Source organism: Lipophrys pholis (assembly GCF_963383615.2).
Source record: "Lipophrys pholis genome assembly, chromosome: 7".
Classification (NCBI taxonomy): domain Eukaryota; kingdom Metazoa; phylum Chordata; class Actinopteri; order Blenniiformes; family Blenniidae; genus Lipophrys; species Lipophrys pholis.
Genome location: NC_137638.1, coordinates 27,045,888 through 27,065,107, shown reverse-complemented (window position 1 = coordinate 27,065,107; position 19,220 = coordinate 27,045,888). Strand labels below are relative to the sequence as shown.

Sequence of the window (19,220 nt, the reverse complement as noted above, 5' to 3'; positions counted from 1 at the left end):
AGCAAAACAAAGACACACACACACACTCTTGTGTGCATTATGCCTGCAGACACCTTTGCAGCACACCTCATTATCCACTGAGTTAATAACGCTCTTTGTTAAATTGCAGTGTTAACCTGAGTAACATGAGCACAGACCTTTTCCACTGTGTTCACACTTTCTAACCTCGTGATTAGGAACGATCCCGATAACAGTACAATCATTCCATTCTCATTTACGGTCGGATTGTAGTGAAAGACGATAAACAGTCACGATGGGAAATAATAAATAAATCAAAACCTTTAATCCTGTACAGTCAAGCCCAAGCTCCCTCGTACGCACCAGCGGTTTTCTGTCCAAACACGAGAAAATGACGTTTCATAACATGAACCATGTCGACAGTAATAAATTGCAGGTCGGTGACTTTAGCGGGATGACTCAGTGGGAGAGGATTCACCTTGATCTCCTGTTTAAACGGGCTGGAAGCGGGGTTCGCCCAGAGACGTATCGTCTGCCGGGCGTCTCCCGGGCAGAGCGGCTACCGCTCAGGGTCGCTGCTCCCCAGATAACAACCAGCCCGCCGTTATCAGTCATCCTGATCGCCCGCCCATTACTGCTGCACCACTGCCGAGGGGCAGCGGTGCTCTCGCGTCTCTTGCAGCTCTCAGACTGCCCCTGAACTATGCTCCAGCGCACCGTTAATGCCCCAGTTAATCTGATCTGTCTCCAGCTGGCTTAGTGCTTATAAACACACCTAGATATGTAGCTGAGGAGGTAATCCTGAAGCAGCTACACTATGACAGTGGGTGTGCAGGAGGCTGCCTTTATGTGCACATTCCAGCTTGATAGTGACAGGCCCGTAGGGGGGGAGCGGGGGTGCCAACTAATAATAGAGTCTTTCTTATTTGACATTGTTAGCAGGGGTGTGTGGGGAACAACGTGAGGCCCTGCTCTAATGAACAGTGATGGTTGTTTGTGTGCGTATGTGTGTGTGTGTGTATGTGTGTTTCTGCTTGGCTGTTGCTTGAGCAAGTCAGCATTATGTGTTATTCATGACCTCCCATTTAAAGCACGGTGAAGGTCGAAGCCGTGTTTCTGGGAATCCGACAAGCTGCTTTTCTGATGTCTTACAGCAGTGAATTAATAAACGCTTGGCAGTGCTGGTTTATTGATACGAGCTTCACAGATAACATTACCAGAAGACGTGTTGCTCAATGTATAATCTTGACATTATCATATTTATGTGGAACTAATGATATCTGAAGATGGACCCGGTGAGCCTGATCAGGATAAAATGATGTAGATGAATGGATGAATATCTAAATGATAATCTACTGAGATGAGGCCATATTGACAGAGCCATGAACCTTTTAGTTTCAGGTGTTAAAACCAAATATTTGACTGTTTTAGAGGCGTCTCCAACCTGACAAGTCGTCTAATTTCATCAAGTGCCTCCGCTCCTGAGACTAACTCTGCTCTGACACCGCAGTGCCTGTTCTCCGGCGAGGCTCTGGCACCCCGGGGGGGCCTGGAGGAGACCAACACATCACTCTGCCTGCGGACCATGGAGAGTGACACACAGTTGGGACACTTTCTCTGTCTGGAGCCACAGAATAATGGAAATATGACAAATACAATCTGAGCTGCACTCTAAAGGACATGTTTATTCATGGAGCATCCTGAAATCAAACACAGCTTTCAGTGTGTGGTCAATCTATTTGAGGATTTAAATCAGGTCTTAATTAGTGTTACTCGTAAAATGACATTGTGTAATGATTTTCTAAACTGCGAATAAGCAATTCAGATTTATATGTCAAATTGTAGAGAAAACAACAAAGATAATCAGACACCTGCTTCAAATATAAACTGTGCTCACTGCAGCCTTTTTAACAACTGTTACATAAAATCAGCATTATTATTCTCATGTGCACATTCTTATGGAATAAGATATACTTTATTTGATTCCTTTGGGGGAATTACTTTTCTGCATGTAACCCATCCCATTCATAGTTAACCATAACTACACATGCTAGAAGCGGTGGGCTGCTGCGGTGCCGTGGGAGCTGGTGGGGGTCAAAGGTCACGCTCAGGGGCCCACAGTTGGACTCAAACCTGCTAATCTACAATGACACGTCTGATTTTCTAATCTCTTGGCCACTCATACACATAACAAGCATTTTTTAAAATTTATTTAACCTTTAACAAAAGAAAATCTTATTTATAATGGTGGCTTAGCAAAAAGAGCCTTTTTTAGGACGGAAATCCAAGAAGGAGACGTGAAAGGGCGACTTAGCAGTTATGTAGCTGTGAGAAATGTCATGATCGTTACCTTGAGTTCTGACCTGGAGATTGAATGAGGGTCTTTGTGAAGTTTGCATGTTCTCCCTGTACATGCATGCATTTTCTCCATGTTTCCTCTGAATTTGCTGTGGCTGTGAATGTGTGTGTCGTATCCCACGTTCATCCTGAGCGAGCCTGAGCTGGATAAACAACAATATAGAAGATGGCCTGATGGATTCTCAGTCACTGTATTCCCTGCAGTCACTCACACAGTCACTTCTGGGTCACGAAAATGTTGTTATGATGCTTCGATGTAAAAGTTTTACAAGCTGCTGTAAAAAAAAATTGTAAGCTGCGCTGGAAAATACAGAAAGAGTACTTTGACAAATGCTGAATAGAAGGACGGAGACTCATAAATAATAGAAAAAAGAGATGTGAGCAAGCGTGCACTTGACCTATTTGGTGTTATATCAATATGCATGTCCCAACAAGAGATGTTAGAGTATTTAAAGTCATTAAAGAATGAAAGCAATCATATCATCTATTAGATTAGCATGAGCTGCGCTGGGTTGGACATGATAACGTATGATGATGCAGAAGTAATATTATTGTGAAGTCATATAACATAATAAAGACACATTATGAGACAAAAATAATACAAGACATAATGAATTTATAATCACAGTTGAGCTGCTGCAGCACAATATTTAATATAGTTGTCCTACTTGTTCCTATTTAATGAAACTCATGTTTATTGGAGGAGACGTATCAATCCTGAACTGCTAGTCGACCTGACAGTAAAAGATAATTTAATATTCAACAGTATTCAGACAGTTAAGCGGCTTTCATACAACTGAGTTGACATTTAAAGATCTGTATGCATGTTTGCAGTTTATCTCAGTTTCTTTAAAGAGCTACTGAAATCTGGATCATAGACCATCTTCTTCCAACAAATTGAAGTAAGTTGAGTTGAGTGAATCAGTAATTAAACCCACAAAGTCTTTATCGCTTGGCAAACATGTTGCAACACCACAATAATACCAGTATGTGCACGTTATCACAACAGGCATAACTGTAGGATATATTTAAGTGAGTAAATCAAGTAATTTCCGACCAAACTATCAATCATGTGGTAATGACAGTCACAAAAATGTGATGAAGATATGCAAAGGGTTTCCAGTGATTCAGATTTCATGGGTGTTTTTTGGTAAAATTCATATTTGGAACACAAAACTGGACGACGGGCCTCTGTTTGCTTATATATGAGGTTAAAACAGGATAGTGAAGGATAAGGAGAGTAATCAGGTCCTGAGTTTGAGTAACTTGGATAAGCCAGACTTTTCAGACAGAGAAATACTCAAACATTAATTTCACGAAATGACGAAAGCATCTTTCGAAACACTTTGCCTTGTATTTAATAACCGTGTCTGTGACTCATTAGTCATGCAGTATCATCATGTCATAAACCTCATTTATGGATGAAGGTTTCTTTTACCCACAGCATGTTTGATGAGAAAAGAACCCAAAAAGGGTACAATGATACCGAAACTGAGAGAGAGAGAGAGCACGCAGCTTTGTATTAAAGGTGTGCTGCAGTTCTCAGTATGAGAGCTGGAGTTTAAAAGACATTTGAGCTGCTTGTTCTGAGGCATTGAGACAGTCAGGCCGAGCCTTAGCCCCGGCAGCAAGATTAAAGAGAGCAACTGATACAAGAAAAAAGGAAAGGATTGGGGTATTTGAGAGTTAAGTAAGAGCAACAGGGAACCATCAAACCAGAGGTAGTCTGCAGTACTTTATAGATCTATCCAGCTGAGAAGAAAGATGTCTCCTGTTACCGACAGATCACAGGTCTGGGATGTTTTTTTTTTGTTAGGTTGCTTTAATAATGCATGAGATCAATGTGCCTTAACCCGTTCAAAATGACTAAAAAGTGCACACACAGATTGCCTCTGTCTGAAAGAGTGTGGCTGCTTTAATCACCTTCAAAGCACATATAGTCAATGAAGGTTTGGTGAATGAAAGTTTACATGCCACCAATTAAGCACAAGGCTTTTCAAAGTGATTTACAGGCCCAAGCAAATGCATTAAAAACCCAATAAACAAACCATTGAGAGACGTTATGGCCGCATGTAAATGCTATAAAAACAGAATAAAGGCAAAAAAAATAAACCTATTGAGAAACATAAAAGAAACCCTTCAAGGACATAAAACTAGTAAATTTGAACGGTGGAGCTCGGGATTTCTACATGAGTCCTGATTTAAACGAGTTTTCTGTTTGAGCAACACTAAAATATTCTGGAAATGCTTTCCTCAGGGTGGACACATAACTAAGAGCTGCTTCAGATTGATTTATTTTGATACTAAGAACACAGTAGATCTGCTCCAGATGACCCCGGGGTTGTGGGTGATTCACAGCATATAAGTAGGCCTGAGGGCATTTTGAGGGAATCGAGTGGGACCATATTTAGTCACTTCTACATTTCTTCCACACTAAAAGTTCAAATCCTCTCTCTCTGGTTGCACCTCGTTCACTCCTTTGAAATCTTTTCCATCCCAGGCATGTCCCTTCTCCTCCGGTGTCTCCCAGGGCTCTGTCCTAGGCCCCTTCCTCTTTAACCTCTATCTCCTCCCCCTTGGCCATATTTTCCATAAATATAACAGTTTCATTGCTATGCAGATGACACTCAGTTTTCACTTTCTACAAACCCACTTCCCTCCACGACTGTAAACACGACATCAATAATGCTTTTCCTTCAACCTTCTCAAACTCAAAACAGAGTTTTGTCCCTCTTTGGCTCCAGGTCCACCCTCACAAAAGGTCATAGTTTTTTTTTAATCACCACCAACAGCTCCTGTGTGTCCGAGTCTAACTGTCATCCTCAACAGCACTTTATCATTTTAAACCCACATCAATAATGTCACTTCTGTATACTTCTATCTCTGCAACATCAACCGCCTTGGCCCCTCCCTCTCACCCAGCAGCTCCGCCACACTGGTCCAAGCCCTGGTCACCTCCCGTCTGGACGACAGTAATTCTCTTCTATCTGGACACCCACGAGAAAGGTCTTTAAGCTATCAATGATGAAAATGTCTGATTTCAGTTGATTTCAACATGTTGGATTACTGTATTTCCCAACCTATGAACTGCATCGCTCCAAAAATGTGTCACAGAGAGACAAAAAAACCAAACATATATAAATCACACTGCTGTTCAAGAACTCTCGGTGAATTTGTTCCTCCAGCTCTGTGCGTCACGCTTTTAGCCTCTTTTGTTTTCTTCATCACAATAACAGTTCTCTACCGTCCCTGACAAGTTCCACACACACTTTGACTTCTTTCTTCACTTTTATTCTTTTTGCTGACATTTCGCCAGCCAAGTATAGCAGTGGAGATTTCCCGGTGGTACTGTAGCAGCATTCTATTGTCATACAGTGGCCTCTAGTGGCATCAGATGGTATATAACAGTATATCTAGATGCTTTTTGTATCTGTGTGCAAGAACTAAAAAAGTATCATTTATCGTCAGAGAAATATGCCGCATAGAAATATCATGGATTGCTGGGTTTTGTTTTTGTTTTTTTTATAAACTTTCTGTGTAATTCAATAAGTATTTAAGGCTTATAAATTAGTCACAAGATGTTATAAATCAATCCTGTGACACACAAGAAGAAATTAGAGGGGCTGAATTTTTGTAATGTGTTTTTCATACGCGCTTACTTTATTATTGATGTGATTTTTAATTAACTGCGAGCAGATCTGCGAGCCTCGTGATATTTTTGTACATCTTAAACCCGTGCACATCCACGGTAATATGCAAAGTTAGATTTGCATTTGCAAAAAACACACACCCCAGTGCTTGACGCCAGACAAACACACAGCAGTCTGGAAAATGAATGCAGCTGTCAAGCATCTATGATGTCTTTTAAAAAACAGGATTGTTGAGAGTTTTATTAAGGCAGAGTTGTGTGCCGCCGCCGATGTGCAGGAACCTGAAATACAATGGAGCCGAAAACAAAACAAAAAAAGAGTTTCTAATGTGTGGTTTTCCTGTGGGACTGCAGCTGCTTTCATAATCTCTCTACTATCTGAATCTGTTTGGGAACACGTGTAGTAAATCTTCAGATGAAGACACAGTAAAACTCAGCCTGGTGGGAGATACCAGGTTTTCACATGGCAGCGGCAGTTTGCTGACATTATGGGCTTATTATCGGTGCAGGAATGCAGATCTGCTCCAGTAATTGCAGGCTCTTGCACTTACTGTACACTGTGGATAAGAGCATCAGCTAAATACATAATTTCAAACTGTCTCTTAGCAAACTAAATATCAGAGCCAAACTCATTTTCAGCCGTGTTAACTTCCCCAGGAAATCTTATCTAAGAGAGATATTTTTGTCTGTGGAGGAGGCCTCCGGGCTACACAGCCTCATTATTTAGTTTGGCTTCCTGACTACATTTCCCCCTCTTATCCTCAACAGCACTATGGTGGATCTTGGCCTCGGACAGGAGCATAAAAACATCCGCCCATTTAAACAAACTGTTAACACATAGATGGGCTATCTCAGTGGGACAGACTCGGAGTCTGTGGGCTCAGCAGTGTGCACGAAACAGGGGATATTGGCAGTCCCCCTTATCTGCAAAAACAACCTGAAAACCACTTCTGCAGCCGTGAAAGAAAACAAGTAAAGGACGGCAGACACCCGAAGGGAGCACATCCACAATTTGTCGACAAAACACAAACGGTCATGGTAGCAAATTGACTCATTGGTGAATGAAGACGAGTCGTATAAGACACCAAAGAAGCCAAGAGTGTCGTTTGACTGGTACACTTTCCCCACATGACACACTTCTAACTCGTCTGTTTCCTTCCTTTGTCTCGGCGACTGAAATACAGTAAACACCAGAGTCTCAAAAGAGCCGTTCTGTTGGGCCACTTTTATGTGTCCTCATCCTCATGTTTGGCTGCTCTGCTTCGCTGGAGCGCCGCCGCTGCACCAGGAGTTCAGCTGAATCTGCCTTTACACTTTCTACAAGTTGGTTCAGCAGTTTGCAGTTTGCAGTGCGGAGAATTCTGTGTGCTGGGGACAGTCTGACGGAAACATTTATGTTGCTTCAAGATACCTTCTTAGTAATTTAACATCTGGTGCATTTAAGAAATGCGGCTCAGCAGTTCATGTCCTTGCTGGTCGAGTAAGCCTCCATTATGCTGGAAGAGTTGTACAATTGTAAACAGCAGAAACGTGTCCGGAGCGCAACGTTGTTACTGTCAATCTCCTCGCTCGTCAGCATCAATCATAAAAACAGGGTTTGTTTACAATGAAGTTAACATGCCAGGCCATGAGTGGGCGCTATTGTTTTTTTTTTGTCCAATTTTGAGCAGTAGAGGCTTTTCGAAAAGTTGCGTTTCCCCCACGGAAACTGAGTCGGAGCATTTTAAAGACGTTTTTAGTGGCTCTGAGCACGGTTGCCGAGTGGTTGGACCCCCAAAACCTGAGAAAAGTTCGCCGTTTCAATTTGAAAATGTTCCTTAAACGGGGCCTCAGAAAAGTTGGGTTTCAGAAACAGCCAAAACAACAACGGAGGTTTACCGTATTCACTTATAAACATCAACAGGTGAACACGTTTCTTGTTCAACAACATAACCTAAAGATTTAAATGAACACTGCAGAATTCAAGAATTATACGCAGAATTAGAATAACCGGGATGCAACTTAATAATACCGATAAAAAAAGAGAGGAGGGGGTGATCCATACAAAAAGGGAGAAGTTGGGGAAAAAACCCAAAATGAGCAATAACTAGGAAAAATGTCCAAAATATAATCAATCCACTAAAATACCATAAAACAACATTCAACCAAATTCTGCGGCTTATTGTGAGGCACGAGTGCAAGTTTAGAGTTCATCCTGTGAGTTTCCGGATTATTTCCATTGTGAAAGTATTTAGCAAAGCAAACAAAGTTAAGCAAGTTGCTCTCAGAGTCAAGCAGACGACAACTTATCGAAGGGCAACTTCAACGTCACTCCAGTCAGGGGCATCATGGGAGTAAAGAAAACACGACAGCGTACAAAGATGAAGTCCTTGCTGACAATGCAAGTGGGAATACAAATGGAAACACTGTGAATGTCACTATTTTTACAGCCTCAAAAAAAAAAGAAAAAGAAAAGTACAACTATTGAAACTACTGCAGAGCAACACAGCGATCCAAAACATTACGACCACCTTTGATCACTGGAGAATATCGTGTTTCATCATTTCACTGCCAAAACAGTCCTGATCAGTCCAAACATGGACTCCTAGGAGGTTGTATTGAGGCGTCTGTCACCAGTCCTGTAAAGTTATGGCCACTTGCATCAAACCTCTGCAGAAACATTCCTCTACAGTATTGAAGATGTTCTGACACAGAGTTTGGCACCTACAAAACTTAAATACCTACACTAACTTGTTTTTCTGCTTCTAATGTTAAAATATTGAAAAACGTAAATAAAAATAATAATCACCTGCTGTCTAATTTATCCCACTCACCAAACGAATACATGATATAGAGATTTCCTACATTATTTCCTGCGCTCATGAGTGGTCATAATGTTACGGCTGATTGGTGTATAAAGCCATGTAAACTCTGTGTAATCTTGAGTGGCACTGTTCCTGATTTTCACTTGAAAACTATAAGCAGGTGTTTAAAAAAAAAATAAAAAAAAGACAGACAGACAGAAGAACACTGTGGACTTATTGAGGCATTTTAACATGTGTTGGTTTGACGGCTCACTGGCGGTACCTCAGGAGTCTGAGCACTGTGCTTCACATCCTTCACTCTCCTAAATAATTCCGAGCATATTTCGAAACAAACTGTGAATGCTTGTATGGAAAACTGCCTGAATGACTGATTTCCACCTCTGCTTTCTCAGCCACAAACCCCGAGTTTGGTATCAGTAAAGAAAAGAAAGAAGCCCACACAGACCCCAGCTCATGTAAGATGCATGTAACCTTTGTAACTTGTGCTGAACTCCTGTCCACTAATATAATCGGACGGGTAAAGAACTGCCACAGAGGCAAACAGACACTGACCATTTTGTTCTTCTTGGAGTACGTCTTCTTCAGCAGCCGCTCGTTCATCCTCTCCTGCTCCCGCTGGGCGTGATGGAGGAAGCCGTTCTCCAGGGGGTCCACCACCGGCTGGACATTCTCCTCCTCCTCCTCCTGCACCTCCTCGTCCTCCTTCTTCTGCCGCTTCGCCACCTTTTTCTCCTTCCACCGCTCCTTCTTCTCCTGTGTCTTCACCACTCTGGTCTTCTTCTGCGGGCAGAGAAAGAGGACGTGTGAGGACATACAGAAACTGAATCCAACACTAGGCCTTCATCCATCCAGCTTCCACATCCAGACCCCGCATAAGAGCAGTGCGAATATATGGAAATACTGCAAAATCACAACGTCAAAATTGGAGGCAGAGCACCGAAAATATCTAATGATAAAGTCCATAAACAGAATCCACGGTGGGACAGCTGAGGAAATGCCTCTGAGCACAAAAGCAGCAGCATCGCTTCAAGAAAGAGACGCAATCATAAACAATGTTATTAATGTGTTAACGTACACACTTTTCTACACTCTGGAACAAACACCTGGCATTCCATATCCATGAAGATAGACGTGCTATAAAGTGTTATTTTGTGCATCTGTTAGTGTGTGTCAGTATACCAGCTTCCACACACGCAACATCTCATTTTGATAAACGCAAAGTGTTCATAGGTCAGACACATTGTCGTACACACTCACTGGGTAAAAAGGCTCAGAAGGCGAGGAGCATAACGTCTCCATTACGTAGAAACACAAGCAGAACATTTTGGAGCTGTCCATGGCTCAGTTAAGCAATATATTCCTGGAGATTATAGAAAACACCAAAGATAACACGTGACTGGGAATGTTAATCACAGTTTACGTCATATGATACTTGGATGACTTTGGCACATTTATATATTTAGATTTAGAAAGAATCATAATTGAGGACCGCCGAAAATAAATCTCCTCACTTCCTGGAATGATCTCACTTTGATTAACTGAAGAAAACAATTAATGAACCGTTCACAAAACAACGCTTCAAGTGAAATCGCGTCGGTTTGACATTTCGTCTAGAAAAGTTTCACATTCACATGGTAACATTTTGAAAATGATGCAGTTGTCATGTTGGACCACTAGCGGATGCTGTTGTTTGTTTCCGTAATGAAACTTCTCGCACATGAGCACAGGGAGCAAAACACTACAAACACTAACAAGGGCGAGCACACAGACATTTATATGGACAGACGACGAAGTTGGATTGTTATTCCAGGAGCCTCAACTCTAAAACTATCAGGTCCCCGGAGGACATGGACTGGCAGCCATGACTCTCTGGAGGCAAACATTGTTGTTATTATACTAGTTACTAGAACTAGTCAATCTGGCCGCGGTGAACAGCCGCAGTAGCAGTGTCTCAGCAAAGTAGCGTTTTTACACAAAGACGGAGCGTTTTTAAAAAAGTTCCACTTTGGGAGCCGTTTTCAAAAACGTAGTGGCTCCAAGCTCCGATGCCGTGTAAACGAATCACCAAACGCAACGAAATTTAAAAATTTTCACTTGTGAAAATGTACATACAGCCTAAATTTCCCATGTAAAAGCAGGGAATTGAACCAAAGACTCTCCATGTAACAAGATAATGCAAACCACTTCACCACAATAAGGCCACAATCAAAACTGAATTTCTACGATGATCTACGGCGTAAAGAGTACAGTATATATGATTCCTAAAAGCTGTTGCATTCAGCCTTTACTGTTACTGTCATTATATATATAAAAAAAGAAGTCTGTGAGTGACTGACAGGAGCTTTGCAGCCGTCGGTGTCTCAAGGATTCTCTCAAAAAACACTTGAAACAGTTGTATACGAGGTGATGACAACTCTGTGAAAAATACCACCTCACATCACCTCCGAAGCCAAACAAAGCAGACAGATGGAGATGGATAGACGGACTAGCAGGAGATAAATGTGTAAAAAAAAAAAAAAGGGGGGGGGGGGGGGGGGGGTGTCGCAGCTGGCAAACAGTCAAGAGCGCAGCTCCTCTCGCTTTCGGCTCGCACAGAGCGAGCAAACAGTGGAGCAGAAAGCAGTGACACCACCTCCCTCCCTCTTCCTCTGCCTGTGTAAAGTCATCTTTAATCCTGTCAACAGCAGAACAATGCCTTACTGGAGCCCGTAATCACTTTATGGCTCAGATATAATGAGCTTATGATATGAAGTGCTGCTTTAACACACACTAGAGAAAATATAGTCACTTTACATTTACACTCTGACCGAGCAGCCCCCCCCCCCCCATAGCTAATCTTCACATTCACGCTCCAGTTGTGGCCTGTATAGAACCGCTGTTTGTTTATTGATATTCAAACATCATTTATAACACCCTGTTGGTTTTTTGTTGGTTTTTTTCCTCCCACTTTCTTCTCCACCGGTGTAACAAAGGCAGTCATAAATGTCACCCTGCTGTGGGAAGAAACACTTTCACTGGGAACTGGTCTTTTAAATGCTGCAATATATTAAACTGGTGCTCGGGGCCGGCAGTTATTAACAGTTTGTAGCACTAACAATGAATAGAAGTACCATTTCCTGGGCGACAATAACACACATTGTGGCTATTTTGCAAATTATCATAATTACAAGTGTCTGACATTTGAGTTTTGTGCAAGTCTGCATGTAAGTCCTGATTACTGAGCGCAGCAAGGCAAAAAATAAATAAATAACAACCGTTTGAATTTGAGTTTAGAATGCAACATTGATCTCTCATATCAAGTCATTGCTCTTCACAGTATGATGACAGATTTCACACATTACTAACAGTTTTTAAGCATCAGAATTACAGTTTTCTTTAAGACAGTCTTGCGTATTTCATGCATACTTTATAAATGATCATAACTTCAAAAGTCTGACATTTGAGTGCCGCACAAGTCGGCAACAACCCCTGATTAACAGTGACAAAACTCTGGTGTTTTCATGGGCATGAACATTTAGACGCTGATATAACGAAAGTGACTGAAAAATACAACCCTGATGGAACCCTGACAGCATGAACTGTCCCCAGATGATTGCTCTTCACAAAAGAAATGAGTAAACAATGATCAAATACTTTCGCCTGTTACAACAGATCTGCGTCAGGATTGATTCTTGCCAGCATGACGTCCTCACGTCCCGAGGAGATGGACAAGAAGCAATTAACCGATTATTGGATTTGTCTGCAGACAAATTAGATTTAAAAATTGTGTGGTTAGTTTTTTCAAGCAAACATGCTCAAAAATTGATAGATAGATAGATAGATAGATAGATAGATAGATAGATAGATAGATAGATAGATAATCAAAATTTAAAAAAAACAACTAAAGATATAAGAATCATTTTCCTTAAATATGCCTTGATAGAAACATGTTTGAAAACGGTCTTGAACACCAAATTAAAGTGTTTTTCAAACAAAAAATCTTTTATATCATGAAGTTATATGTGTCAATCAATCACAGGGACAGAGAAAGTAAAAACCAAAAAGCTTGGCTCGATGTCTAATAAATCGTCAGGAAATTTCCGGTGGACTTTTAGCTTTGAAATGGAGAAAGGAAGTCTTAACACTTCTGCTTTTTGAGTAAAGAGCCATGAATAATTAAAATAAAAGTAAGAAATAAGTGCAGATATTTGGACCGATGTAAAAGTACAAATTCATGTAGAAAACTGAATAATCAAGTAACTGAAATATCTACTTCAATATTGTAACTGTTAACTTGCCTCCTCTACTTTTCAATACGTGTATCACATGCATGGTTAACACTTTAGTTAAAAAGGCCTGATCATTGACTCAGAATGGGGTCAAATGTATTGCAACACTTTTCATTACACTCAAACTTACATTAGATGTTTCATTTATTTACTTTTGTTTTGGACCATTTCAAGGTCTGCAGGAAAGTTAGAGATGTTAACCTACACGATCTCGTAATAAAACACGACACATCTGCCAAACAGCCGCTTGCTTGTTGTGTTTGGTGACTGAACTGCGTCGTCCTCTGGGGGGCGTCGCTGCCGCCTCGTGTTTCCATGTCTGGACATAAAATGGATCTGGTGAAGCCTGACGACGGACGCGGCGATGTGTTTGGACGGCGCAGGACGACACGCCGCTGCCTGAAGGCGCTAGTTCACATTTCAACATCTGTTCACAGCCAGCAGCGCTCGGCACAACCGCAGTCAGCACAGCGCTCCGTATGAATAATCAAATTATCGGCTCCGGGGGAGGGAGGTTAGCAGATGGGGAGCACGTCGAAGCTGCTAATGAACGTCACCTTCAGTGACAAACGGTGTTCACGTGTCAGGAGGAGGAGGAGGAGGAGGAGGTTTTTTTTTTCTTCTTCTTCTTCTTCGGACAAAAAACCCCAAAAAACAAAACAGTTAAAATTCCCAAAATGGCGAGACGAAAAAGTCCCAAAACACACACAGGTACATCTTCATTCCTAATTATTTGTGGAATTTTTGTTCTGCACGGAGCGAGTTCGGAGTACCGTTTCTTCTTCGCTTACTGGCAGGTACAATTCCCATCCTCCCAGGAGAAGCTGCTGTGAAACAAGTGTTTCTGCAAGTAACATTTCCCTCCCTGAAGTTTTAATGAAAAAAAAAAAAAAAAACAGCTGTTACTGTTGTTGGGACTGATTTTACTCCAGTGATGTGCAAAAAAAACAAAAAACACAGCCGACTCAGTGAGAATAAAACTGCTTCCTTTTAGAAGTCAATTCAAACAGACTATAATATTAATGCTGTGAATTTAAAACAGTTACTATCATTTTTTCTTCCAGCAACCCACTCACAAGTTGACACGATGTTGTCAAAATGATTTAATGGTATTTCTTTGACATCACACAGCAGCACAAAGCTCCTCAGGAAGAAGCAGGTATTCCTCGTGAGAGGCTTGTCATGTCATTTACTACCTGGAGAGGGAGCTATTGCCCTTTCAGAAACAATCCGAACAATTAGGGGAAGGACTGAACATGATGTCACGAGCAGGACAAACAATTGCTGAGACTACATTTACACAATGTTTTCAAATTGTTGCTCAGAGCAACTGAAAACACAACTTTTTTAAAAATGGCTGCCAAGGTGGAACTTTATGTTTCCATGTTAACAGGGGCAAAACTTTTTTGAAACACTGCTACTGGGTGGTAGTAAATAGTTCTTCTGCACATGCCCAGTAGATATACAATAGCAATGTTTTCCTCCAGAGGGCCATAACTCCCAGTCCTAATTCTCCTCGGACTTGGTAGTTTTAGAGTTAAAAGTCAGCGTAATAACAACAGCACCCTCCAGTGGCCCCATATGAAAACGACATTATTTCTGGGGTTTCTACCGTTTCCGTGCAAATGGACTTTGTTTTCTAAATGCGAAACTTTTGTGAAACAAGAAACACAAAATCGATGCGTTTTCACCTGAAAGTTTCACCTGAAATCGTGTAAAACTGTTTGTACACAACTCCAAAACAAACCCATGTAGCTGTCATTTGGTCAAAACACACAAAGAAACTACACAGCGAATAAAAGCCGGGCCCAGACAGAATCTTATTTCCAAGGCTCAACTTCAAAGGGTTAAAGGAAAAGGCAGAATATGAAGATGTAGTTGCTGTTATTTCTCCCCCTCTGGACAGAACTGAGCATCTAATGCGGCTGTCCATCAATAACCATTAAGACGTCGTTATCAATAGAAACATGCCTTTGTGAGAAGTGGGATTAATTAAGCCGAGACTTCCAGAAAATGAAGGTCTCATCCGTATTCTGAAAGACCCTCATGTGGTGTCAGCCGCCTCATTCAGCTAATATATTAAACACAGAGAGACAAAAGAACGACACTCGTTGTTTGACAGTTTGACGCAATTATCTTTTGATTGTGTTTAATATTTGAAAAGAGGGCCGACATAATGGGTTTGAACGACTACGCAAGTTATTACCTTCTCAAATGACAGTCACTAGCTTCATATAATAAACACTAATAAGAAATCACATAAAGCCTTCTTTAATAGTCTAAAATCTTAATCTTGCAAAGGGAAAAAAAAAGACCTACTGTAATACTTATGATGTTTCTGTTATGAAGAGATGCAGCACAGCTGCAGCCAAAAATATCACACACATTTCACAAAATGCTGATCAATGTGGTGTTTCAGTCCGATCGTGCATCGTTACAATAAAGATATTTGAAGATCGGAACAACCTGAGCAACACCTGACAAAAGACTGAGGTATACATACGGAGCTGCTGCCCAGTCTCATTACCTCACTCGCAAGATAAGGTAATTACCCAGGCGATGAAAAGCCGAGGCCTTAATTAGCAGAGAAGTCAAATCTATCAACCTTACATCGGGATAAACTGTGGTATTAATCCCTTAATGACAAAGTGAGTCAAATCAGCCGAAGGTTTAAAGGGTCTTTATCTCAATAGGTGAAATGTGAGGTGAGAAAGTCTGACCACCTCTTTTAGTTCAGTTAACAACTCCAGCGTTTTTTGTTATAATTTACAAATGGGATTTAAATGTTTTCCTCTGTATCCAAACACAGACTGACTTCAATGTTGCTCAAGAGGATATTTTGTTGTTTTAAGTACCCGGAACTATCTGAATACACTTTAACTTCTCTCTTGAGCTCCCCTCTGGGCGTCTACCAAGAACAGGCTGTTATGAGCCTGTGTGTGTATTTCACACCCAAAAACTCCTCATTTGTCCTCATTGGTCCCCCAACTCGTCGCTGCCTGCCTGGTATTTTCTCTGAGCTCAAGGTCCGGGCAGTGAGCTGTGCTGAGAGCAGACAGCATAAAGAAAGCACAGTTACAAGATCAGATAAGGAGGTGAAAAAGCTTGTTTGAAGGCACAGTGTCAGAGCAGTCGCCGACTCTTCCACAGCGGTTTTATACTAACAAGGCCTGCAAGCAAACATCTTAATATAGATTAGGGTTATGGAGCCAATTGCAACACAAAGTCAAGAAAATACATCCAAGTCAAATCCTTTTGAATTCTGTGAGCCCCCCTCCGCTCGTTACCACCCACACTCTGACTTTTATGCTCCATCTTCATGTTTCACCTTAAGTGTAAGTGATCTAATAAAGCACAAAAGAAAAGAAATGTCAGCGGCGTGCCTCGGGACTAAATAAATGAAAATCAGCTGCTTAAAGCGCACACTTTGTGACTAATATACAGTGGCAGGCTGCGGAGGAGCCTCTGGGGTAGTTATGTGGACCAGCTGCCTCCTAAAAGAACATGCTGCTCAACACAGAGGTACAGTCCACAATGACACTTTTTTATTTTAGTTTTTTTGTGTGTGTGTGTGGGGGGGTAAGCACGCTTTATTAATCCTCTTGGGAAAATTACTTCTCTGCATTTAACCTCATTCATAGTTCACTAACACGTAAACCTCCAAACACAAGCTATCTTCACTAACCCCTGGGGCAACATGCCCCCAATAATGGACACATTGATAGACTGAATCAAAAAGAGAAAATGTAGCACAAAATATAGCAATATGAGAACAAACATGCAGGTTATGGTAAATCATTTGATTTATATAACTCTTCTCCACTGGCTTACCAGCCCCCAGATCTCCTTACATTGTTAGTCACATTCACACACCAGTGAGGCAGCTGCTGCACGAAGTGCTCAAGCATCGTCTTCCTCAAGGACACTTCCACATGTGGACAGATGGGGGGTCGAACCCACAACCTTCAGATTGAGTGACAGCTTGCTCTACCAGCTGATCCACAGCAGCAAGGTTAGGTGCACAACCTTGTGCTTCTGGATCGGGTCAACGACGAGCATCATCTTCTGTTCATTCAAAAACCACTGAACAGACAGAATGCAGGACCATTTTGTGAACGCGTGGTTGTAATCGGCCCCAAACAATCTGCTACACTGATTTGTATTTCTTATTTTTTCTAACCCTGACAGTATCTCTTCCCATGTGACACGTTTCCAGTCAATGCTGCTCTGTTGAGCAAGAAGATACAAGGCAGGTCTCTGAACAACAAGCATGATTCATTTGTGGGTTCCTGCAAATGGATTCTATTTGTTTTGCAGGTGAACAACAAAGATTGACAGCACGAGGGGGCAACAATATAAAAAAGACTTTTTACTGTGAAGTTCCAGATTCTCCTAGAAGTTTTATAGTACAGAGTCACTGCAATAACAATCCAACTTGGTCGTCTGTCTGTACGAATGACCATGCACTTCCACCGGTGATGTTTATAGCTTACTGTTGTCCGCACACAAGTGTGTGTCGTTTCATCACAAAAACAACCAACAGCGGCAACTAGTGGCCCAACATGCAAACTACATGGTTTTGGGGCACTTCTGTCCGACATCATTTTTAAAATGTTGCCGGGTAAACTCGAAACTTCTGAACCGAAAAGACAAAAAGAAAATGTTTTCGCTTGAAATGTTGTCGTGTAAACGGGGCCTTGATAATGAGTTATAGTCCACAAAATGCAGTCATTGATTCGCGCACACAGTTTTTACACACACCTTAAGTCAATCAGGCCTATAGCGTGACTTTATAGTGAAAATAGATGACTCGGTATTTTGGTGATGATGTTTGGACAATAATCTCCCCCCCCCCTAACAAAATAACAGATTTTCTGGTAGGATAATCCAACATTTCCCACCCATTTATATTCAAGCAAGGTTGATATGATTATCAAAATGTGAAAATCTCATATCAATAAGATTCTGCACTTGTCGCCACTGCAAACTGATTCCAGCTATTGTAAGAGACCAGATTGTTTATATGTGCCATTTCATTTGCAGCCCACAACTGAGACAGCAGATCTATAATAGCTGTTGGAGAAGAAATATAATTCATCACTGTGTCTGCCAGCAACAGCTTAGTTGTGATATAATTTCCATATGCCAAAAGCCTGAAGTGGGTTTGTTCTTTTATCAAGTGCTTGCTGAATTATTTCTACACATAATGGAGTAGATTTATCACACTGTATTATTAAAAATCCATTTATAAATGAAGAGGATTAAACACCGTGGCAAATAAATGCTCAGCAAATGTTTTGCTGTTGGTGAAATTCCTGTTTTCTAACTTACAGTCTAAGCTTTTAACACGTGAAACGTATGGATGTCAATTATATTATGAAGTTATCTCCAAAGCCTCGGGCCAAACTGTCAGCTTCTTCATCAGAAACCGTGACTTTCAATCTCTTTCTTTTTATTTTTTTATTATCGCCTCGGTGTCTTGTCTAATAATTTTGGCGGCGATTATGGAGTGCCGCTCCTTTGCATGTTCAGCTTTTAATGAGACAAAGTGGCCGAGGTGGTGAATTTCCCCTCATTTTACAATGTTCAGCCGCAGGCAGAAATGTGACAGTAGCCTCGCAGTGGAGGAAAAAGTGAGTTAAGATATGATGAGCCGGGGGAAAACTGACAACAGAGAGGAGAGGGAGAGAGAGGAGGATAAGGAGGATGGATGGGAGACAGAGAGATAGTGCGGGGGGGGGGGTTCGGGCTGGAACAGGAGTCCGCTCGACTGGTTTGACCCAACCATGTTACCCTGGCAACAGTACGGAGGAGCTTTGTTGCCGTTCCAGGCTGCATGGGGAGTGGAGTATGTGTGTATGCATGCGCAAAAATGTGTGTGTGTGTGTGTGTGTGTGTGTGTGTGTGTGTGTGTGTGTGTGTGTGTGTGTGTGTGTGTGTGTGTGTGTGTGTGTGTGTGTGTGTGTGTGTGTGTGTGTGTGTGCGTGAGAGTACGGGTGCATAAAATCCGACACAGGTTTCTCTGCCCACAACAATAGAGTGCACGGCTTTACGCGGTCACGCCGGAGCCCGGAGATCCACCGCAGAAGCACACTCGCTCTCCCAATGGAAGGTTTCGGTATTCTGGAGTCGCTTGCAAAAGGGTAAAGGCGGCTTCACGAGGCGTGCACAAACCAAAAGGTA

At 41.7% G+C, this 19,220-nt stretch overlaps 1 protein-coding gene across 6 annotated transcripts in view; it reads right to left on the bottom strand.

Moving 5' to 3' along the window:
* Nucleotides 1-19,220, bottom strand: part of fbrsl1 (fibrosin-like 1) — a 313,228-nt gene that overhangs the window by 205,490 nt on the left and 88,518 nt on the right. For all 6 annotated transcript variants that reach the window (XM_080467382.1, XM_080467378.1, XM_080467381.1 and 3 more), the window contains exon 2: nucleotides 9,322-9,549. In XM_080467382.1, coding sequence (XP_080323508.1) covers nucleotides 9,322-9,549 — 228 coding nt within the window. The remainder of the gene's footprint in view (nucleotides 1-9,321; nucleotides 9,550-19,220) is intronic.